The sequence below is a fragment of the Corvus cornix genome, chromosome 7 (assembly GCF_000738735.6).
Source record: "Corvus cornix cornix isolate S_Up_H32 chromosome 7, ASM73873v5, whole genome shotgun sequence".
Lineage (NCBI taxonomy): Eukaryota > Metazoa > Chordata > Aves > Passeriformes > Corvidae > Corvus > Corvus cornix.
Genome location: NC_046337.1, coordinates 368,856 through 392,912, shown reverse-complemented (window position 1 = coordinate 392,912; position 24,057 = coordinate 368,856). Strand labels below are relative to the sequence as shown.

Below are 24,057 nucleotides of genomic sequence, written 5' to 3'. Positions count from 1 at the left end.
AGAAGCTTTAATTTCTTATTCATTACATTTGCAAGAATGATGAGCCTCAAATACTCCAATAATTAAATAAAAAAGGGGTTTCTTTGCCTGGGTAGGTATGAAGTGAAGGACTTGGACACAAAGATGATAAAAGAAGCCACAAATGCTGTTGTTGAGTACACAGGGTAATAGACAAGGGTACTATTAATGTCCCCTGTTGCAACTGTGAACTCAACATACACGTCTAGAGACGGACACCAAAGGAATTAAAAAGTATCTGAAGACTTTTGATACTCCTACAAAGGCCCAGGCTTTGGATGCCACAGATCAAGTGAACAGCTACGAGCCCAGCACTGAGAGGTTCCGCGAGCAACATCCACTGTTCTCCCTGCCCTTAGGTGAGCTCTTCATGTCACAGACCCCTCTCCATCTAGATCACAAACCTTCATTCCCCACACAAAAATACCTTCAGATCAGGTATTTTAATCTTTTTTCTTCATGTACCTTGAATCAAGTGTGCCAGCCCAGAAACTCTGGCTACTAAAGTCTCTTTAGTAATCACTCATTCAGATTCCTCAGCCCTTACCTGCTCTCACTCAGTCTTTTATGCTCTTGCCACCACACCTGACGATGCTGTTTCAGCAGCCTTCGCTCTTTGCTAGTTTTTGAAACTTGCTCTGTTTTTTTAATCTGCAGGGAAAATTAAAGCTTGTGTTTTGAACATATCCAACAGCTTTATCAAATGCCTTCACATGGCAACTTTTAAATACAGACTGATGAACCTAATAGCTTTTTTTTAAACTGTGTTTTTCTAAAGAAAAATGGGCTCAAATGTAACCGATTTCCATGAAATGAGTTTGTTGCTTTTCAAATCACAATTAATGAGAGGAGAAAGTGAAAAAAAATGCAGTCCATTTTCCTCTTTTCTTTCCCATCCCTATTTCCCTGGAGGTAAAGGTGGGAAAAGACTAGCAGGAGAACAAATAATATACTTTCTTACAGGTGGGAAGATGAAAGAATTAAAGTATGCCAAGAAAAAGAATTTCAAAAACATATCACTAAAAAAGAGTGTTTTTACAAAATCTACCCAATTACAGAGGCTCTCAAACTGTCTGAGGGCTTTCCAAAAATATTGCTTCACACTTCAGATAAAATAGGACTACCTGCTTTCGAAACAGATGGAGTTCCTGCTTAAACCAAAGGAAAGTCTGCCAGGGGAAGGTTGCTGAAGTGGCAGCCAGATGACTCTGTCCAGCCAACAATGAAGGAAAAAGGATCAGAAGCCTGTGGCTGCCAGACTGCCTGAGAAGTGGTTTCTTCTCACCCTCCTGCCATTGTGACTGTCTCTGGCCTCTTGGTGCATACTGAGGACAAAGCTCCTTTCTAGTCTCTCTTTGTGCTGCCTTGCCATCAATTTCCTCCGGAACACCTGTCCGCATCCCAGAGGCTCCCACAACTCATGCACAGACCCTTTTTCCCCCTCCCCAGATCCCCCCTCCTGCAGATACATTGTTCTACAGCAAAATGGCAGTAAGACAAGAAAAATACATGGGAAAGTCTTGTCTTAGTTCATAAAAGGGAGAAATTAATCAAGATCTCACTCCACATCTAGTTCAGCAAAGAAATTACATTCTGAGTCAAAAATGCTGGGATTCCACTTGGCTCAGGTAGAAACAACCTGCAACTTACCTGCCCAGGGAAAAACTGCACACCACAACCCCTTCGTGTTCACATGCACAAGAGCACTGAGCCAACACACAGAGGCACACAAACACACAGAGACACACACACCCCCACAAACATGTCCCCAGCACGTTCCCACTCCTGCCCCAGCTGGCCTAGGAACACGAGTGGGAAAAGGTGTAGCAAGCATTGCTCTCTGCAGCACTCACAGACAAGGAAGGGCCTGAAAATTCTCCCATCACAGTCCCTCAGCCACCCACCAACAAAGCTAAAATCCTACTTGAGATATGAGAAACACATCTCAGATGAATCTGAGTTCAGTACCTCAGGCTGAAGTTCAGTACCTGGTTCCTAGTCAGTCACACAAGGAAGAACCCCGACTGGAATGTGGCTGGTCCTTTGTGCTTGGCACCAAACCTGCCTTAGGGCTGTTATTGGGGTAAGAAGCTGCAATAGGGGCTATGGAGAGATTATGTGCCTGGGAACGTGACACAAGGTGTTTACAGGAAGCCACATGTGGGACTGTACTAGAGCTTGAACACACGTGTTTCATGCTTTCAATCACCATGTTACAATACTTTTCAGTCAAAGATAATGTCTCACTTCTATTGCTTACATATTTTCACATTTAAAAAGTTACTTATAGTTTCCTCTTGATTACCATTAGGTGCTTGAAATCAGACTTAAGCAAACAGAATACTGTATTTAAAGCAATCTGAGTTACATCTTCAAACCAATTCTTAAACTGAGACAAAAGTCTAAGTACATTTGTATGTAAAGTTTAATATGCTCTTGAAATTATTTTATAGCAACAGCAATGCCATTTATGTATAACTGCTGCAATATTACCTATTTTTCCTATTGTGCTGTCTTTTTATTTCTTAAGCAGCCAACAACTGATTTACCATTTGTTTCTTTGGTTCTGCCTCAAAGGAAGAGTAACTCAGCTCTTCAAAATCTGAATGGCTTGAATCAGCAAGAAAAAGTAGTAGGTGGAATACATGCTAGTCTCTCTGGAGCTTTCACCAGATATATTTTACTACCTACTCAGTTGGAAAACACTTGAGAAGGTGAAAAAACGAAAGAAAGATGAAAAAATAAAGCTTGAATGAATTCAGTAGAATTTGGTATTGCCAACCCATGAAGCAATATCTGCCAGAATTTTTGATATATGATCCCTACATGCACTAAAGGAAGCAATACCATAAAGTATGTATTTTTTTCTCTCATTCACTAGTCACCCTTCTCTAGTATTAAATAAGGCTGCTGTTGTCTTTACCCCTTGAGATGTTCTGCACCAATTAACAGCTGTCTGCTCTACATGTACATTTTATGGCTACTAAACATTTTTAATCTTCTTTTTAAGATCTACCTTGGCTTTTGGAAATCCTCACTTCCTACCTTTTTGTTTAGCATTTTTTCCTGGATCAGCCTCCCCTTCCCAATTAATCCCACAAATTCTTCATTGCCTCCAGGATTATGTAATAAGTTTGGGTGAATTTCCTCAAAGAAGTAAAATACAAATTTTTCCCGCCTTTCGAGGAAGTAGAATCCACACATATTTTGTATCCCTGATTCAAAGAAAGTCCACACATTGACATGAACACATCCAAATCACAGTGTAGCTATGATGAACTTTCATATTTGACCCCCTCTGGCTGAACATTGTTACAATGCAATTTGTGATCCCTATTCGTTCTCAGATTCCTTGGGGCAGGGACAAGAAATATGACACTGAATTTCAAAAGCATTCACATTACAAATAAAACAAAAATCATACCTTTAACTGAGTTTTTGCAGAGGCCATTTTTGCCTCTGCAGCAAGTTCATACAGATGTTTGTAGTCAACAGGTTTGTACTTCCGGCTGCAAAGAGCATTTCTTGCAGGAATCACCAAATTGTCTAGTTATCATATAAAACACATAAGGTCATTTCAAATTCTTGAGAAATAAATTAAGTGCAAGTCATAAAATGAAAGCATGATAGATAGAAATCAGAACCAATGTTTTAAACACTAGAAGTTTTCATAATGCTGTTGTTACTTGGTGAATGAGAATTTGAAACAAATATAAACTTGTAGAAATTATATAATAAACACTAACCAGTTGTCTGATTACAAAAAGTTAATTTGAAAAGTATAGTTTACTTGTGAATTTAGTTATTAATTATTTTTAAACTGCATTTACTGGCATTGTAATAACTTCTAATACAGAAATACCTAAGTTTCAATAAATGCATTCTTCTTGCACTGATTGGAAAACTGCCTCAACGTTTATTGTAACCTATGGATTGAGCAACAGGAGTAGTTTTTTTCTAAAAGGTATAAAAACTACCAATCCCATGCAAGTGGAATGAGTTGCAGTTCCATTTCCCACTGAGTCTCCAGCCAAGGAGACCAGCAGTCACATCAGAACAAATCCAAAAAATCAAGAGTTAAAATCCTGTCTGAACAGGATTTGTCACCTGAACCTGAGCGAAGCCCACTGGAGGTAATCCCAGGTACAGAGGAGCCCAATCCTCATGGAGACCTTGCCCTGGCTCCCATCGGAGCAGAGGAGGCTCCTACCCCTCACCCCCGCAGCGGCACAGGCCAGCCCCATGCAGTGAGGACATGCCTCCTTCCTTCCCTCCCCCTCAGTCCTGCCTTCCTCACCCTCACCTGCTCCACACACTAGTTACTCCACCAAGTCAGCATTATGCTAACCGGGCTATTCGTTTGATCTTGTATTATAACCTTTTTTTATTCTCTATATACCTTACACAAGAAGTGTTCAGTAGCTTGAGCTACTAATTTCTTCCATTTTATCCCTCCTGTGAGCTTAGCACAAATAATTTCCTTTTCCCCAGATTTTAGATCTTTAGGCAGCTTTTTGTTAAGCCCCCCTTGTGGGCTGTTATTCCCATCCATCCAAATTTAAAGTTCTCATCCCTAAGTCAGCAAGACTCTATGTGAAGTTTTTTTCCTTCTTCCTGAGACTGCTTACAACACTGTCCAGCAGAGAACATGGAACATCATTCTGTGTTCAAAGAGGTAAAACTTTCAGAGTGAATTGTTCTGAAAAGCCCCTCACTCCATTTCTCCTCTTAAGCCCATTGCTGCTGCACTACAGCTCCCAGAGCCTTACTGATCTGCTAGGAGTTATGTCAGGCACTAACATCCCTGTCACACAAGCAACAATAGGGTCTATCTGTCTGAGATTAACTCCAAAATCAGGAGTGTGCATGCAGGATGCAAACCTTGTCTTTAAAAGGCAATGTATTTGCTGTGCCTTGTATTTTACAAGGGAAATAAATTATATATATATATATGTACACAAAAATATATGCACATATGAACAAAAATATAAAATACCAAACTTGCAAATTCTAAAATGTCTTTTCACAAATTTCTGTAAGATGTATTTTCTAAAACCTGAGGTACACTTACAATTGCAAAGGAACTACCTGAACTTTTGCCCTAGCACTGTGAAGCCCTCATGCACAGATACTCAGTCACTTTGCATAAGCTAGGAGGCTTCCAGGTATAAGGAATGGGCATTTCCTCACAACCTCTGCTTTAGTTTTCTTTAGTAGTGAAATTGGCCATTATGTTTCTGTATACCCTATTAAGCCCCGTGGCTGGAAGTGCTGTGTCTGACATGTGGTTTTGCAGAGGAGTAAAAGGTAAAATAAATCCTGCAGAGCCATTCCATGATGCTCCTTCAAGCCTCCCCCCAGGATTTTCATTTGCTACATGCCTACACAAAGCTTGACAATGCAGCTCCAGACGATGCCTCGATGGGGAAGGGTTTTTCCAAGTCCCCCTGCCGGGCAGTCCCCTGGGACAGCCAGAGACTGGGTACTGAATGGATGGGAGTAGCCCTGTGGAGAGCAACTTGGGAATCCTGCGAGCAAAAAATTGGGCATGAACTGGCAAGTTGCCTCTGCAGCCCAGAAAGCCAATCTGGGCCTGGCCTGCATGAGAGGCAGCGTGGGCAGGTGCCAAGGGAGGTGGTTCTGCCCCTCTGCACCTGGACCTACAGAGAACAACACCCAGCTCCCAGGTCCCTGGCACAGGAGGACAGAAACCTGGCCCAGAGGAGGCCATGGAAATGGTCAGAGGGCTGAAACATTTCTCCTGTGAAGACAGGCTGAGAGAGGTGGGGATGTTTGGCTAGAGGAGACTCCAGGGAGACTGCAGCCTCTCAACATATAAAGGGGGCTTATAGAGAAAAAGAAAGGCTCTTTACCATGATCTGTAAGTGACAGCATGGAGGGGGAACAGTTTTAACCTAAAGGGAAGGTGGATACAGACAGGAACTAAAGAAGGGATTTTCCCTGTGAGGGTGGGCAGGCCCTGGCACAGGTTGCCCAGAGAAGCTGTGGCTGCACCATCTCTGGAAGTGCCCAAGGCCAGGTTGGACAGGGCTTGGAGCACCCTGGGACAGCGGAAGGTGCCCCTGCCCATGGCAGGGGTAGAACTGGATGGGCTTTAAGGTCCCTTCCAACTCAAACCATAACCAGAGTGCTATAGCAGCTCCTATATGAGGCTATTAGTTGCAGAGTGTTTCATAAACAGTCGATAAAACAATTAAACATGATAGCATACATACCTCCACCACTAATCCTATGACCTGAAAAGAGTGCTCCATGGTCCAGTTCACCCATTTTTATTTTTTATGTGGTTTTTTATACCTGTTGAGAAACAAACAGATGTTTTGAGAATACCAACATTGTGGATGCAACCTGAAAACACTTTTTAAAATATCTATCGTTTTCTGAGGAGAGGTACATGTCACTAAAAATGTAATTAGACAGAAATTCCTCAAGTTCACCTTTCATTTTAAGAGAGACTTCATGTGCCTCATATCATTTAGCAGCCAAGAAAACAAAATATTATTTGCTTGATGAATCTGTAAGGCTGTGACATAGCTCATCTATTCTTTGCTTTGTGCCTTTCAAAATATGAGTCCCTCGATCCAAATGTAAGATCAGGTTTTGAGGCGTTCTTTGCTTTATAGAAATTAAGCCTGAAAAGATCACTCTTTTTTTATATTTCAAGACTGTCTAGGTTCCTTTAAACACCTCTGTAGTAACACCTGTGAAACCAGATCAGTTGTTCCAGCAGCAGTGGCTCAACTCTTGGTGAGCAGTGTGTATCAAGTACCCACATCATCATGGGACAAACGGGACGTTTCAGATGCAGTAAGTTACACAACACAGTAAAAAAACATCTTTTATGTCTCAAACCCCTTACTCTCACCATAATTAAACACGCATTGGTGTCACCCCAGGTCTTGCATAGAAATAAAAGCAATAGATCCACCTGAGGTGTTTCAGCTGAACTGAATCAACAGCTGAGTCACACCAGGGAAAAGTCATGTCCAACAGGGCTCCCCATGAACCCTGTCCCTCAAACCCAGCCATAACGTGCCACAATTCCATACACACAGAATTCCATCTCTTTGTCACATCTTTGACATATATACGGTCCCACAGCAAGCAGCAACACAGCAAATAGTAGAGGCAAAATTTGTTCATTTGTGGAGTTATTTCCTCACTGTTCTAGTGAGATGAACTAGTTTATCCCTACAAATTCCAAGGATAGCACAATGCAACAGGAAGGTGGGAAGGAAGAGCAGCAGAAGAAATGTAAAGGGAACTACTCTGACAGAGAGCTATTCACGTCAGTCAAATAAAAAGGTGAGACTGCAACCAAAGACAGTTTACAGTGTACTTTTCTGTGAGCTACATTTGATGTTCTGCATCACAGAATCATCAAAAGCAACTACAGTGTAAAAGTCCAGCTTAGATGGACAAGAGTTCAAGGAATGAGCTTCCAGTATTACTGCAAACACGAGGCAAGCACAGTTGAAATGACAGCCACATCCACACACACACACTGCTCCTGGGGTCAGCCAGGCAGATGAATCCTGTCCATAGGAACTATGCAAGTGACAAGGTAAAGACAACTCATGACCACCAGGCTTTGTACAGAGAATCCCCCATGACCAAATCTAGTACAAAACAGGGGAGTGCTCATTGCTGAAATGTGACATTGCTCAGTATTTCTTCATGCATATTCTCCAGTGTTATTAAGCAATGCTACAAGACTGTCCCTTGATAACACCTGTCTTCACCCAGTAGTGGCCATTTGTTAATAATAAAAGGATCTTTGCAAATCTGTCCTGAAAGTAATTGACAGTATCAATTGTTCAGAAGCTACATCAAATGTCATCATCTGATCACAAATATTGAAATTAAAGTTATATGAAAGTAAGAAAACAGGCAAGGAAGTCACTTCCCTTTTGAAATATCAACATGTGTTTTACAATCTAACGGTTACCTGCAAATAGATTCACAGTTCTGCCCCAAAATCGACACCTTCCTCAAAAGTTAAGGGAAAAAGAAAGGAAGGAAAATTCTAGCACATTCATACTGCTGATTCTGTTTTTTTTTCTGCTTGCAGCATTTACTTAGTTTCAATTTGTAACCATGCAACACTGCCAAATTCATCCAGATAAAGGAGGCAATTCTCCATATCAGAAGCAACTTTGGCCCATTTGTTATGCTAATGTTTTATCTATACATCAATTTATCTACATGTAATTTCCTAACTGCATGTATACTTTGGTTGGAATAGATTTTGTAAAAAAATCAAATTAATTATATATGTAAAGCTTTAAGGCAGGGATTTACATAACAGTAAAGTATGGGATTCACCTTACTTATTTCTTCAAGATGCACAAAGACCATTTAAATATTGCTTCTTTTCCCCCTAAAGAAAAAATATAATTTTCTGCTACTTAGAAAGGTCAGGTACACACAGGCTTGCCTTTCTGTTTCTTGGAGAAGTCACTGGAAATATAACTGAAATAAGAAATGCTCAATCACCAACACACAAATCTTTAAGCTATAGGCTGAGCAACTTCAAGAGGCATGTAAAGGAAATACTTCTTATTCAGGTTGTTTACAAGCCTGTAAATTAGGTTTAATTCAGTATCCCTGGTGTTATAATTCCCTTAGATTACCAGCCTCCAAAATCCTCTTCCTGGGAAGAGGGGAAAGTAGGCACGTCATGAAACTCTGTAGTTATAAAAGACAACAGGGGGAATCATAAAAAAAAAAAGTGAAACCCTGCCAGCTGACATAATTTCCCATGGAATTCTATAATATTCAGGACTTTCTGGAAAGTCCAGTGCAATTATGTGACAACATCCCACTGAATTTATAGCCATTAATGTTGAACAGGAAAATTTACAGCCCTAACAATAAAAGCTCAAATCCTTTGCTGAATTTTACCCTTCCCTTGAAGAATTTAGAGAAAAGGGAAAGCATCACAAGCATCATATTAAAATTCCTTATTTTAAAGCCTTTTTGATTGTTCAGTCTTTGTAGATCTCTTTCTTGGAAAAATCATAAGTCCTCACAATCCATAGGCTCAGTCAGGAAGATGTGAATATTCAGCTCTGGCTTGATACTTCTGTCACCCTACTGATATTGTCAGTCCCATTAGAGCAAAGAGTAGCTGCACCAAGTCCCTTCTTATCCCCTCAGGTACAGCCTGGAGCTACATGGGAACAAGACAACAAGGGCAGCATCCTCACCAGGATCCTGAACAGCTATGGCCATTCCTCAGCAGAGCCACTCAAGCTCTACACATCAGCAGCACCATTTTTAAACAACAGCAAGTTCTCTTGAGGGTTTTGTGTACTACAGCTAATATTTACACAGCAATGTTGATTTTCGTTAGCAGAGGTATCGGCAGGGCTACCATGTTCTGAGACTCTGCAAACAGAAATAAATATATCTGCATTGCATTTGCAGCAGATTGTCTGCACATGCTTTATGGAATCACGTGGACTTTTGAGATTTGTACCAGCCCAGGGGCAGCCACTTCAACCAAGCTGCCGAAATTCCTCAAATTAAAAGCAGGAAAATATGTCTACCAAGGGAAACACGTGGGATAGTCCTAAATACAGAGTGGGCCATCAAAGTTGCTAGCCAAGTCAAAAAGAGAGACTTGCACCAGTGAAACTGGCTTGGCTTTGCCTCCTACCACTTGCAGTTTGGGGCACCCAACTTCCCCATGCTTGAGCTGCAGAGGGAATTCAGTGGTATTCTTAAGTACAGCGGTACAAGACAAAAAATTTGCCTCAAAAGATTTTTTTGCTCTTTTCACATGGTTAGTCTTCAGAAAGGGCATTCAGACCTCTGCCTTCAGTGTCCCCCATCCTCTCTCCTGAGCTCCGTGCCACAGCAGCGACACTTCCCAGCCTGGGCAGCGCTCACAGAGCTCAGAGCTCCCAGCACCACTCGGAGGAAATCCCTCTGATCCCAGGCTCCCTGGCCAAGCAGGAGAACCGTGATTCAGCAATTTCACAGAACGTAAAATCTATGGTTTTTTTCCTTTCTTGAAGGCAAAACCCAGGGAAAATTGGATGTAGTGGATTTTTTTTCTACTTCTTGCATTTCCACTCTAGTTCATGGGAAGTGATGCAAATATTTCGGGAGGTATCTTAGTTTTTAAGGAAAGTCAGTAGATTTTACCCAGCAGTGCTTCTAATCACCTTCATCCTTTGCTCTTGAGGAGACCACTGGATTTCTGTATTTTATAACCTTAAAAGAGTAATTTCAAATATATCAATGCTCTCATTAAATTCTGAAAGCTATTAGTATTTCTCTTGGTTGTGGAGTCAGTATTACAAGAGGAAAGGAAAGTTTAGCGTGAGGCTTAGTATATTTACATCATAAAGACACTTTACAAAGATAGAATTATTTGTAGGTTTAAACCCAAGAAATTGAATTGGCAGGTGGTTCATTCTGGGGGTGCTTGCTCAACCCCTACCCTGCAAGCCCCCTGTCAGCTTCAATTGAAGTCTTGCACTGAATGAATACTACAGCTTACAAACCAGACTTAACATTCCCCATGAAAATTATTAATTTTTAAAGGTTTGCAGCTGCTTAAACAGAGCTAATAAGTTACAGCTAATGATTTTTTTTTTCATATACATTCCATGTGTTCTGGAATCTAAAATACTTAAAGAGTAGAAATTTCAGTAAGAGTTGAGCATTAAACATCTTTGCCTTCACAGAGTACAACAAAATAACTTAAATTTGCATAGCTCCTTTATAAAGGAAGATTATTCAGTAAGTAGTACTCCTTAGAACAAGAGTAACTTTCCTTGCCCTAGTACTCATAGTTGCCTTGGGAATAGGCTTGTTTCTGTATGGCTTTTAGTTTACAACCATCCATAAAATGCAGCTTGAACTAAACACACTATCACACACTTGGTCAATCCATTTATTATTTGTGACTAGAAAGATTGAGAAAATATTCTAGAAGATTGAAATCTTAGCATTTAAAACACTCTTTGGAACACAGCCACAAGAAAATCTGAGTACCATTCACAAGACAGGAAAGGACCATCCCTTCCTTAAAGTATTGTACCTCAGTGGTTAGAGATGAAGAGGCAGGAAGGAGGAAAATTTGGGTTTCCAATACCCCTTCTGAAGGGTCTCCTAAGCACTGGAATCACAAGGATTCCCACAGAGGGGATGTTGTCTTACCCATGCCAGTTAAGGGATAATCTACTCTGAAGGTTTTTGAATAATGCATACACCTCACATCCAAACACCCTAAACCAAAATGAGATTATGTCACGGGTGTTAAATCCAAACCACTTTATCCAATAACAAAAAACCAGATGGTCCACAGCAGCCAGGCCAGGTCACGCCTCAGCTGCTGATCCTGAGTGGGGCACATGGAGCTGTCTGTGCTTTGTGCCCTACAAGATCCCATCCTCCAGGAGGACACCTGGACAGCTGGCTGGCACATGTGGAGCTGGCCAGGCCACTGCTGGACACCAGCTCCAGCCCAGGCCAACAGGCAGCACAGGCTGAGCCCTTGCTCCCTCCACTCTGCTGTTGGCAAGGTGCTCCAAGGCCTGGGGGGAGGAAGCATGTGTGTGTCTCCAAATACAAGACAATGACGCTTAAACCCAGATTTTTTCTCAGGAACAAGAGGGACAGGCTGCAGCAGAGTTTCTGGGTACCTGAGAGCACTGAGTGCACAGGGAGTCCCTCCTGTCTCCATGGGCTCAGGAGCTGGAACGCACAGCGAAATCAGATCAGCTTCTCACAGCTGGGGAAGCATTTCCCTCCCACTTCCATGTGATAACCAGGGTGGCATTTCCAGTAAAGACACCACCACCGTCGAGTCCAGGCCTGGAGACTAAGCAGCAAGGGAAAGTCAAAAGAGCATTTTAGCTGGAGAACTGACAACTAGACAACTCAGCAGAGCTGGAGGAAGCTCTAAAAGAAGGAGGAAAAGAGCTGCATTAGGGAACTCTGCCAATCAGCATTACATGCTGCACAACTGCACAGGAGGATGCAAACTGCTTCTTTAAGTATCAGCAATACTTATCCAAGTTTGACAGAATGAGCAGTACCTTGCACAGATAAACCCAGACTTTCCCCAGTGTGATTTCCAGGCTGGCTTCTGGTTATTCTCCTGCCTTCCCCATCAGCTCACAGTACCTGTTCTAGTACCTGTTGATCATGGTCAAAAACAACAGCAAGGGATTTAAAAATAAATTAAAAGAAAACCAGATCGGGGTCAGAACCTTCAGCTGGATAAAGAGAAAGGGGGTACCACCTGACAGTTTCATCACTGCACCATACCTTTAGTAGGGTTAAGATTATTAGGTTAAATAAAACAAACCAGTGTGAAGAGACATTTCAAAATTATGAGTAATGTAAAAGCTAGATGAAACATCTGTCTTTAGAAAAATAACTACACAAGGAGTTGACAATCTGGTTTCTCACAAGCTTAAAAGAAATTCCAGTCCTCTGCTATAGACAGTCCGTCTTCCTCCTGCCTGCTTTTTTTGGTTTCTGACCATCTGAGCACTGCTTCTATTGATAAACTTGGGAAGGGAGTACTACAGTGACTGTCATCTACACCATATAATGAAGGCAAAAATAACATTGATGGAAAATTGGGAGTACTCAAAAGCTCTAAGAAGATTGGATCCATCACAGCCACTTCTCCCTATTAAAACCTTTTATTACTGCTCCCTGCGCAGCTGCCGCATCAGCGTCATTCTCCTGTATTACACATTTTGGGAACCATCATCCTAATCCGGGTCCATCTGGCCAGCTTTAAATTACAAGCTTCTAACACAAGAAACACTGTCCTTTTTGAAAAATAACTATGGATACTAGTAAGATTAGCAGCAGCAGAGGTACCCCTCTGGGTAATTTATTTATTTGTCCATTTGGCAAATTGTTAATATCTTTTCTTTCTACTGACATGTTTCTGATTTAACGTCAGTATTTGAACAAATCTTCACACATATTGACCTTAGCTTTACCTCCTTCCAAAAGAAACCAAGAGAATACACCCCAGGAACAGAACTGATGCAAAAAAAAACGATTACTGGCCATCTTCTGTAATTTTACGGCTACTGTATGTGATTAACCAAATCCTTATTCCCTTCTAGCCAACCCATTTCTCTCTTCCACAATGATGTCATACATTTGTATTTGATCTCAGCCTTTCACAGACGACATTTTCTGTTATCACAAATTCAATATTATGACCTCACTAAAACACTGAGAGTGAATGCTAAGATGGTTTTGGAAAAGGACAAGATCTATATAAACCTGCATTTTATCTTCAGTAACTAGCAAATGTACTAATCAAAATGATAAAAGCATTGCCAGTTAAATTTATTTCTGCTTTAATGCAGATATATCTAAAAACCTCTCCAACACTATAAAAGTCCATCTAAGCCTGAATTCCAATACTCTGCCTCAAAGCTTTTCTCAAATTTCATTGCAGGCTCTCGGCTGGGAGTCTTGATACATCTTAGAAAGAAAAAGTACAAAAGATCAACCAGCCACCAAGCAGAAGTCCCTGTACATAGAAATTTGTCCCCCAAGAATGCCAAGTCAGCTCTGCTTACAGCCAGCCACAGCTAAACCTTTTAGCAGCAGTAAAAAGCACAAGGTTTATCAATTCTCTTTTTCTGCTTCTTTGACAATTTAGTATTTCACTATTCAGTGAACTCTTTTAGGCAATAAAAACGTGATGTCTTAAAAGATTTCATCTCCAACCAAACTCTTCAGTGCATTCTTAATGTAAGCCCTTGCTGGTGCCTGAGGTATATGACCTATGTTTATTTGTACATATGGGAATAGCCAATATTGAGGCAGGATCCTCCGTCCTTTCATTTAAATAGAAATTAAACTCTCCAGTGTCAGTCAGCATTCCTGGAGGAAGCAAAGCCTGGTGCCTGCCACAGACTGCTCCTGGGGATGAGTCAGGTCCAGTCCAGGCCCAGTTCCACAAGCATAAGTGCCTCCAGTGAGTTTAACCAGTGATTTTAAAAGAGCCTAATTCCACTGTCTCACTTCAAGTTGTTTGCATACATAAATCTTTGCAGATTTGGGTCACCAGTGCCATTTTTTCCTCCCAGCTAAAGTGCTGCTCATCAACCAAGGGGCAGAAGGATTTCTGGCAGGGAGGCACAGTGCTTAATGACCCAGACATGCCTTTTGAAACAATTTCTTGTGCATGTTTTAAATCACTCACATTATTAAATGTAAAAATCAATAATATGAATCAAGTCTTCACAAAATACAACTTAATAGTATCACCAATGACAGTATAGCAGGGACTCTTCAGGTTTGTGCGAACAAAGGACACAGAATCCTGCGACAGCAGGTGTTGCAATCCTCTCAGTGGCTCACACAATGTACTACTGGGTGTACACCACTAGGAAATCAGGGCTGAACCATGGACTTACTGAAAGCTCGGAACACAGCATCAACAGGAACTTGGATTATACATAAGGACAGATGTTCCTAACAAATACGAGCTCAGAAAAAACTCCCAAATCCAGAAGTCCCTCATTCTCAGTGCTCTCTTTTGAATATCTGGCTATTTCTTGAATATTTTCTGGAAGGCTTTTTTTAAGATTTTAAAGTTTAATGGAAATGTTAATTGCTTAGCTACTGCGTGTTTTCATTTAAAGAAAAGGAATATTAACATGCAGTTGTTGAACCCTCTGATCCTAATTATTGTTAGGGAAAAGAGGCAAAGACTCACTCCCATTGTAGGGTGTGGAGTACAAACAACAAACAAATAATGAGCTTGATCCCTTAATAAGATCCTTTCTCTTCTAGTTGAACTAACTATCTGAAAATGGCACCCATCCAGAACGCGTTAATCTTGCAGCAGTCAATCCTTTCCCCAGGAAGAAAATACACAGTATAATATTTCTATCATTCGGTGTCAAAACAGTTGCTAGAAAAATCCCATTGTTTGATTGTAATTCAAATTTACATTCCCTTAAAGAAAGAATTACAGATCTCTTTGAAATAAAGTCAAGCCTCAGAAATGGTATGTTCCCAAAAGAGACATAGTCCTTTTTGTCTATGATAATCTCATTACTTCCTCATTAAGTAAAACTTAATCCAAAGTAGGAAGATCAATTTGAGTAACACTTATAACAATCAGCCTCATGGACTGCTCTGTCACACTACAGGGGCAGGGAATAGCTCATCTGCTTTCTTAGGATCTGTACATCACAAGAGAACTCTATTCCCCCTCCGTTCTTTGAATATTCTTAGAAAATCCAAGAGAAAAAAACTTCAGGAACACTTAAAAAAACCATTGAAACAAGCAGATAAAAGAAAGGAAGTAAATGTTTTAGATGTTGGTAAGCTGACATAAAAAGGGTAGGAAATGAAGTCACCCACATCATCTTGGATCAAGTGAGTCAGGTGGCACTTTATGTTGTTTTGAACAAAACATGCACAATCCATTTTCAGTAACCAAATGCAGTGGCCTGCTGCAGTCAGCACACCTGGCGATTGCAAGGTTTAAATGAAAGGATGAAAAGAGAAAATGCTCTGATGCTTTGAATAGTTAATCATCATAGAGCACTTGGGGTTGGATCTTAAAGCCCACCCAGTGCCACCCCCTGCCATGGGCAGGGGACACCCTCCACTATCCCAGGTTGCTCCAAGCCCTGGCCAGCCTGGCCTTGGACACTGCCAGGGATGGGACAGCCACAACTCCTTTGGGCAATTCCTGGCATGGACAGAAGTCCAGCTTTGCTGAGCTAAAGGCAAAAATTCTGAGGCATCATTTACAGACTTCTGTAACACAAGAAATTTGCAGAATTTTTTTATATGTTGTTTTTATTAATGTTCTATCTAGATTTCTATTTATTACCTCCATGTACAACAAAAGCTAGAAAACTAAACAATATACTTGCATATATGAAAGATTAACTGGAAGATGTGAGGCTGAGTTATCCATTATAAGACCCTACAGTTTTCTCCATTACTTGAGAAATGACAAACATTTAATTAAATTGACCTGTGGCTGCCTGGCGCACAAAGCATACCAGCTATTGGCTAGGCTACGTGGAAAGGGTTGTTTGGAATGGTGCAGCGAGCAACTCAACTCTCTGCTACTCTGCACCCATCAGATAAAACACTTCAATCTAAAGAATTCATTTAGCACAACAGAAGCAAAGATGCTGTAACACAAAACTGCAGAGAATCAACATTCCCTGCAATGCAACAAAGTACCTGGGCTTCGCACTTCTTATCAAGAGGCAGGATTTGCACTGTACCACAGGAATTTCAAAGATAGATTCCACGTATAACAACACTGGGCCAATGGAATAAGGATACAATTTTACAGGCAGGGTTAGTCAAGATGCTAGACTTCAAAAGGAGCTGCAGCAGAACAGTGTGTTCTGCAAGAACACATGCACTAACCGTCAGATACTGAAATAGTCAATACTAAGTAGTAGCAGAAGTTCAGTGGAAAACAGTTAAAGAAGCTCAGAGCAGGCAGAAGTCTTTGAGTCACTTTCAAAGAAAAAGAAAACAACAAAAACCTACTGAAGACTGGACTTTAAGAAATCTATGCAACATATCTGGATTCTGGTTGTTAAATCACAGCCCCATTGCTCTTCAGCTAAACCAACCAATGTGATTTTGTTTCCAGTGCTGCAAAAGGCACAATGGGAGATACGCAGTTTGGGAGTCATGATAGCTTCGTTTTCTATATCTAGCTAGATCTCAGATTTTCTCAAAGCAGGAAGGAAAACAAGAGTTCAGTTCCTTGTTTCATGGAACTAAAAAGGTAATTTTCAGTTTTCCTCGCCTTTCGCACATGCTTCTGTCCTTACTGTTGCCTTCTGTGTAGTATTTTTCATGAAAGCATTTCCACCTACCCCATTTTCATGGTAGCTTTTTCACTGATGTTTTTTACTTAATAAACCCAAATCTGTATGGAAGGGTTCCCTGCCCTACTGCTGGAGCCTCTTCCTCACAGCTCTGCTGACAGGCCAGTTTCTGCAAGCATTTCCTAATGAACTGCAGGCCGAAGTCAGCTGGCTTAGTTTATGTTGTTGGCAGTACAGTTTAACAGTGTTTCAAGAACATACGACTCCGCCTGACTAAGTCCAATTTCTCCTTAAGCCAAGATACTTCTCCCTGTTTTAGCCTATGAGAAGCTGTGGCTGTCTGGAGTTGCAGCCATTTGCACACTTATGGTTATACTTCAGAACAATTCTGCCTCTCACCTGCCCAAGTGCCACAGGTCACTGCCCACCCTGAGCTGCAGGTGGGACACACAGCCAGGGCAAACAGCCACAGGGCAGAGAGGACCTGGAGGGAGCAGGACCTTGTGAGGTAGTGCTGGCACCAAAGACTCTGTGTCACTGTCCTTTAAGCCCACCCAGATGATTTTTGTCTGAGTAGCGTAGCGGGAGTCAGAGCAGAACGTTTGTCTGCAGCCTATGAGAGACAAGCCAGAGGGACAGATAATTCATGTGATTTAGGAACCACTGCAGCTTATTTTGTCAGGAGCATCAGTACCATTTTGTATAGCTTTTGTCAGTTCTGCTAAGCCAAATTCCCAGAGTTACGTGCAAGGAAGCATTTGGCACAACTTCACCTTAAATTATTGCATAATGTTGTCTGATATCCTACTACAAAAAGCAACTCATCTTTGTCTGGGGCCTCTCAGTTACAGCCATTAGAAATGTACAGTCTGTAAACATGAATCAAATAATGTTTTTGCACATACATTTTCTTTGTTCTCTCCTTATTCAAAAGTATCTCTAGATTTCAGTCTGACATTGTGTATCCCTGGTCTGGTAAGAAAGATTACAATCTGGTTAATTTCTCAACATTTTTTCCAGCCTCATACACGAACTAGTTAGAAGATGGATAATATTTTGTTCAGCTTGGGAACTGTAGCAGTTGGTAGAAACTGCAAAGGATTTTAGCAGGCCTTCCCCTGTCCTGGAGCAGATATAAGTACCTGCATTGTCCAGAGCTGGGATGGTGAGGGTTTTTTTATTTCTTTGTGGGCTTTGGGGGAGTTGTTGTGGGCTTTGGTTGTTTTTTTTTTTTTTAAGGTTGTTTACACAACAATTACTTACAAGCTTAGGACCTGAAAAACCCACAGAACAGACCAACTGCTGATTACCTTGTCTTTACTGGACATCCCACTCGGCATTTCCTGCATCTTTTCCCCAAATTATCCACTTGGCTGTTGCCAGGTTGCCTGTTTATTTCCAGGTGCTGCAATATCCAAGAGCAACCCTGACTTACAGGTGCATACGTGTGATGAAACCTGATTTCACCATTGGTTGGCTTCAGCAGCACAGCTCACTTAAGGACATCCCTTTTCCTGCTACCCCAAACACAACACCATCACTCCACTCCTGGGGAAAAGGTTACTGAGCTTACACTACCAGTCAGCAAGTTGTTCTTCCTCAAACCTCCTCCATTTTGCTGAAACAGGTATCAGGGCTAAACATTTCCCATTCCTGCCAAAAGAGGAGGCCCCCCACTCCCGCTGTACATTGCTACTTGCACATTCCTTAGTGCAGGCATCACAGGCAGGAGCAGTGCGCTCGAGAAAATTGATCCAACTGGAAAAATAACAGCATATATGCTAGGGAGGTTTCTGGGGAAGCTGGATCAATTCTGTAATGCAGCTCCCTGCACAGTGGCAGGACCCTGTTGCTGGCACTGGGAAAGCTGGAAAGAGATATCATTATAGGGCAGCATTCTCCTTCCCATGGCAGCTGGGTTTGAGCCAGAGTACAGGGGCTCTGCAGTCAGAAGGCTGGTGGTCATGCTGAGCATTTTGCACGATCTATGATCAAATACTCCTACTTGATGCTTCAAAGCCATGCAAGAAAAAAAAAGAATGAAAGTGCAAACAATCTGGCAGTATCCAAACAATTTTCCTCAATATTTTGTTTTACCACAGGGAAAGAGTAATATCTATACATGGCAGAGCAGTAATTTTGAATGGCACTGTCTGAAAACAAAAGTTTCTATAAAAGCCCTCACTGAAAAAGCAAAATGTCAGCCCACCACTTTCCTCAGAAATACACAAGTTAGGTGCCTTACCTCCCCAGCTAAACAACAAAAAGCAGGAGAACATTTAGTGCTTTTTATACCAAATGAAATTACAGTTTCAAAACTACCCAAAATCAATTGTATTGTGATTGACTGAGTTGCTGTGACGTCAACACAATGGTTTGCAGTAACTTTTGAAATCAAATTGTAGCTTTTAATGAGAAGAAAAAGCCCCACACATCTAAGTAACTCCCCATGTGAGTACTAAACAGCTGCTTATGTGTTGTGTTAGCCTGCCATGAGCATCACTTTCTTCCCCAGGTATTTTTTTCCCAAACCTTCATAATTTCAGTATCTGGAAGAGATTACAGTTAAAGCAGGTAGCATTAAATAGCTTCCAGAAAAAATCAAGCCACAGCTCCCATGCCCCCAAAATAACCCCCCAAAACCAAACCAACCAAATTCACAAAACCAAAACAAAACAAAAAGGAAAAAAGAACAAAAACCAAGAAACAAAGCAACACTGGTTTTGTGGCTGATATTTATCACTAAAATTAAAAGATAGGCGTGTCAATGTTCTTCAAGGGTTGTGAACATCTGTGGAACACATATAAAAAGAAAGACTTGATTATGGATTAATTTCAGAATAGATTAAACAAAGCAAAAAAACCATATTAATGACTTGAAATGCTGAAGAAGCACAACAGCAGTAAAACAACTAGCAAATACCTGTTAACTACATTGCCATCTAAACCACTGGAAGATGAGCACAACCACTTTAAGAGGTCAGATTCAAGGCTCAAGAGAAACCAGTACGATTCCAAAGGAAAACATGAGACTAGGTTATTACGATTTGCAAGCATAGTGGAATCATGGCTTTCCAAACGACACTGAGAATGAAACAGACCATCTTACTTGCAAGTCACATCCAGAGGAAGGCGAAAAAAAAGAAACTGTACTTGCTTGTTGCTGATTCTAAAAATGATGTAAGAATTAAAATGTATATTTGACAAAGGCCACTATCAGCTAATGGAATAAGAAATCAAAGAATCACACTTCATGCAGCTCTTTGCATTGGAAAGTTAAAAAGGGGTGCCTTTCCATAGCCTGTGCTGTCCCTGTTGGACAGGATTGCTGCACTGGGACACACAACAGTCAATTAGATAATGTATTGGCTGCTCAGGGTGCCAAAACAAATAAACCAGCTATGAGGGTATGACTAATACCATATAGAATTAAATAGCTTTTCTTCACTGACAGTCATTCAACATATTTCCAAATCTGACAGGACTTCAAAATGTTCCTTTCAATTCTTTCTACTTCTATTGTGCCAAAACAAACCGGCTCAAGATCCCTTTCTCCTTCTCAACAGTATTTCTTACCCTTTCCTGTCTCACCCCAATGGGAAACTCTAAAACACAGCTAGACCGTGCAATGCATGGCTCTGCAGGGATGCAGGGCACTTAGAACAGCCTGTTCCTGATCATTCTGGCAGTTACAGTCATCCACCTGGAACCACCTAGCACCAGGAAGGCCTGGAGATGGCATTGTGCCACCTCCCGTGTCCTGCCCATAGCCTGTGCCTTCCATAGCCCCCACAATGACATTCAGGAATAGTTCCATTTACTGGGGGGCAAGTAAGCTTCCTCATTTCCCAAAAGCTATTACCAACAAAAGCCAAGCCAGCAAAACAACACCCAAATTACAGGTGAAAACCAGTTGAGACTGATTTGAAGCTAATTTAATTAAACCTTTGGTAGAAGCAACCTTGCAACTAACAAAGTTCACAGCTCTCACACATCCTGCACTTTCTCCCCCCTTTATTCTAGATCTAGTTACTTCACATTTTATCTTTCCTTTACTCCAGCTCTCCACTCTCATTTGACCCTTCCCCAACTTATTTTATTTCACACCTGTTACTCTTTATTTTACTAAGTTCCTACTGTTATTCCCCTCAGCTCCTGTTTCCCATTTCATAGACAGAGACCACTATTCTGGTTTGGTAATATTTTATATGTAGTTCACATGGTATGAATCGTGAGAATTTTCAGAGCAGTAAGGACTCAATACTCCTGTTTATAGCTGCCAAGCATTTTCCATGTGGATATCCTCATAATATAGGAGTTCCTACTGTGTTATTCAATATAAAAATAATTATACAAATAGCAACAAGTACCTCAGAGATTAAATATCTTACCAATAGCCTACACGGTTTCCATGTAGGAGATTACATTCCAAGTGGGAAATTCAGAAAAGGGACTATATATAGAGGTTAAAGGTGACTCTCCATGTTCAGCTACCTCCTACTTGTTACCTGCAGTTCCTTCCTAAGCAAAGGATAATGAAGGACATAGTTCTAGCTGCAGCACTTGCACAAATTAAACCACATCACAAGTTCATGTGTCCTGATGCCTAAAATAAAACCATGATCCACCCCGTCAAACACTAAACCGAAAAACTGACCTGGATGGAAAAAAGACACAAGTTAAAATGTGGATACTTTTATCATGTTCCTTTACAGCAGGCTTTCTACACCATCTGCATCAATACAACAGGGGAAGTGTTGCAGTGGGGATAAAAGATACCTTCCACAGGGAAGGGGGGGAATAAAACAACCTCTTGGGACAGCAAGAGCTGCTGATTCAAGTGGCCCTTTGGTTTTGGCTCCTTTTAGCCATTTACAGTGTCATCACTGTACTAGTCAGCGAAGTGGAGAGTGTCTATCACTATCGCACCTGCACGGTGGAAGGAGAGAAATAAGTAAATGGAAAACCAGTCACACCTGGGATACACCGGGGCAGTCTGTTCGGGAGGCTGGAAGGAGAGGAATGGCACCACTCAGCCCCCCAAGACACACTGGGATGGCGAGTTCAGGACAGGCATGCGATGCAAAAAGTTGATCAAGCATTTAATACACCCAAAGCCTGTTATTGAAATGTTTTACAGCGGTTTTAGGGATACTAGCTTTTCTTTTTTACATCTATAATTCTTACACTCCATCAAGAGAGTTCGGCTGCTACTAGAAGCTTAAAATGGTGGGAAGTTAAAACGCTAAGGAAAGCGTTTTCCCATCTTTCCCAAACGCCTGGACTTGGTCCGTCGTGTCTGAGCAGCGCCGCGGGCTGTGCGTTCTGCCGGCACGGCGGCTCACAGGCGCCCGGGACGCGCCAGGTCGGGCGGGACCTCGGGGGCCCAGCCGGTGCAAGCTCCCTGCCCAGGCAGGCTCAGCCCGGAGCACGCGGCACAGGGTCGTGGGCAGACGGGTCCGGCTCGGCAAAGCCCCTGGAGCTCCGGGCTGCTCCCTGCTCCGCTCCTGCGGCGGTTCCTTCGGCGGGGCAGGAGGCGGCCGGCACCGAGGGACGGGCACCTCCGGCCATCGCGAGCACCCCCGCACCGGCCATTCTGCAACCGGTTACTCCATCCACGCGCACACCGCTCGCCCCCGCCGCACTCGGACACTCACCGCGACGGGCCCGGCGGGTGGCACCGGAGGAGCCTCCCGTCCCCACAGGCTCGCCTAGCGGAGCCGCCTCGGGCACAGCGCGGGTCCTGTCAGGCCACTCCCGGCAGAGTCGCCCCAGACACGGATTAGGCTGGGCTGGGTTGGGTTGGGTTGAGTCGAGCCGGGTCCCGTCCCGTCCCGTCCCGTCCGCGCCGTCTCCCCCTCACAGCATCGGTAACCACGGCAACCTCAAGTCGAGCCGCCATTGGAGGGTTTAACGAGGGGCAGCAGCCAATGGAACGCCGCCCCAGGCCGCGCCTGGCCAATGGAGGTGGGCGCCGGGGCGGGCGGTGCGTGACGCGCCGCGCGGGCGGGGCGGGGCTGGCGGAGCGGGCGGCGGGGCCGCCACCATGGAGACCCCGGGGTAGGGCGGGCGCGCCCGGCGGGGCCGCGGGGCTGCTCCGCGCGGTGAGTGCGGGTTACGGGGGAGGCCGCGGGCTGGGACCGCCGCGCGGGAGAAGCGAGGTGCGGCGAGGAGGGCGGCGCGGGAGGCGAGGCGGCGGACCCCGGCGGGGCATCGTGGCCGAAGAGCCGTCGTCTCGGGCGGACCCGCGGGCGGAGCAACGCGCGATCTCCGTGCCCGCGGGGCCGCCCGGAGCCCGGTGGAGCCGCCCGGAGGGGCCCTGCGGACGGAGGTGCCGCCGCCTGGCCCCTGCCCCAGGCGCTGCGCGGCACCGGGCGGGAGTGCGGAGCCCGGGCCCGCCGGTGTCCGCGGTCGCGCCGTATGCGTGGGGTGTGCGCGGCGCTGCGCCGGGAGCTGCGAGCCGAGCGGAGCCGCAGCGGGCAGGGCCACCGGGCCTCACCGCGCCTGCAGCGCCGCACGGCCCCGGGTGGCGGGGCCGGGTGGGGACACGGCGGGTGGTGCGAGGGATGGCGGGGTCGGCGGAGCGGGCGGGGTGAGCCGGCAGCGCCGGGCCCTGCACGCCCGGTGTGCCCGCACGGGGCGGCCGCGGGCCCCGGCTGCCGTCCCGCTGTTCCCGGGTGCCCCAGGCTTCGGCTGCCGTCCTGCTGTTCCCGGGGGTCCCTGACCCCGCTGCTGTCGCGGCGTTCTCTGCACGGGATTTAAATACGGATTTTTCACCCTTCGTGTGACCGCAGAACGAGCCGCGCTCCCGTCGCCGGGTACTGAGGAGCCGGGGAGCATCCTCGGCCCGCGCACCGGGAGCATGGCTCTTGGGGCTCTAGTAACTTTTTGCGGTGTTTCCTCGCCCTCTCCGATCAAAGACGAGGAGCTGGGAGCGGAGGAGCACGTGCAGGGTTCGGGCGCGGCGCGGGGAGCCGCGGCCCGCGGGGACAGGTGCCCGCGCTGCTCGTGGCGGTGCCGCCGGCCGGCCGTGCCTCGGGCACGCTGCAGTGTGTGCGAGAACAGAAAGTGCTCTGCAGGTGCCGCTTACCGAGTGCGACTGCCGTGGCTTGGGCTGGGAGAGCTGGGAAATGGAGTCTCGCCGTGATAAAATAAATGCTGATGCTGAACCCAGGCTGTTTCAGCACAGAAAAGTCAGAGTTGA

At 43.9% G+C, this 24,057-nt stretch overlaps 2 protein-coding genes across 8 annotated transcripts in view; one reads left to right on the top strand and one right to left on the bottom strand.

The window, feature by feature from the left end:
• Positions 1-22,692, bottom strand: part of CCDC148 (coiled-coil domain containing 148) — a 61,835-nt gene extending 39,143 nt beyond the window's left edge. For 5 of the 7 annotated variants that reach the window (XR_005602379.1, XR_005602381.1, XR_005602382.1 and 2 more), the window contains exons 1-4: positions 22,511-22,692; positions 6,255-6,336; positions 3,443-3,564; positions 566-669 (exon numbers count right to left, since the gene is read on the bottom strand). Coding sequence is in view for 2 of the 7 variants with exons in the window: in XM_039555338.1 (XP_039411272.1) it covers positions 566-669; positions 3,443-3,564; positions 6,255-6,309 (281 nt within the window). In the remaining 5 variants the exon portion in view is untranslated. Of the gene's footprint in view, positions 1-565; positions 670-3,442; positions 3,565-6,254; positions 6,337-11,696; positions 11,796-22,510 lie in introns of those variants that run through there. The other 2 variants (XM_010407221.4, XM_010407224.4) reach the window with 2 other exon arrangements.
• Positions 22,693-22,876: 184 nt separating this feature from the next.
• The window catches only part of PKP4 (plakophilin 4), a 71,741-nt gene continuing 70,560 nt past the window's right edge, over positions 22,877-24,057 (top strand). Inside the window, exon 1 of the mRNA XM_039554806.1 lies at positions 22,877-22,957. The gene's annotated coding sequence lies outside the window, so the exon portion shown is untranslated. The remainder of the gene's footprint in view (positions 22,958-24,057) is intronic.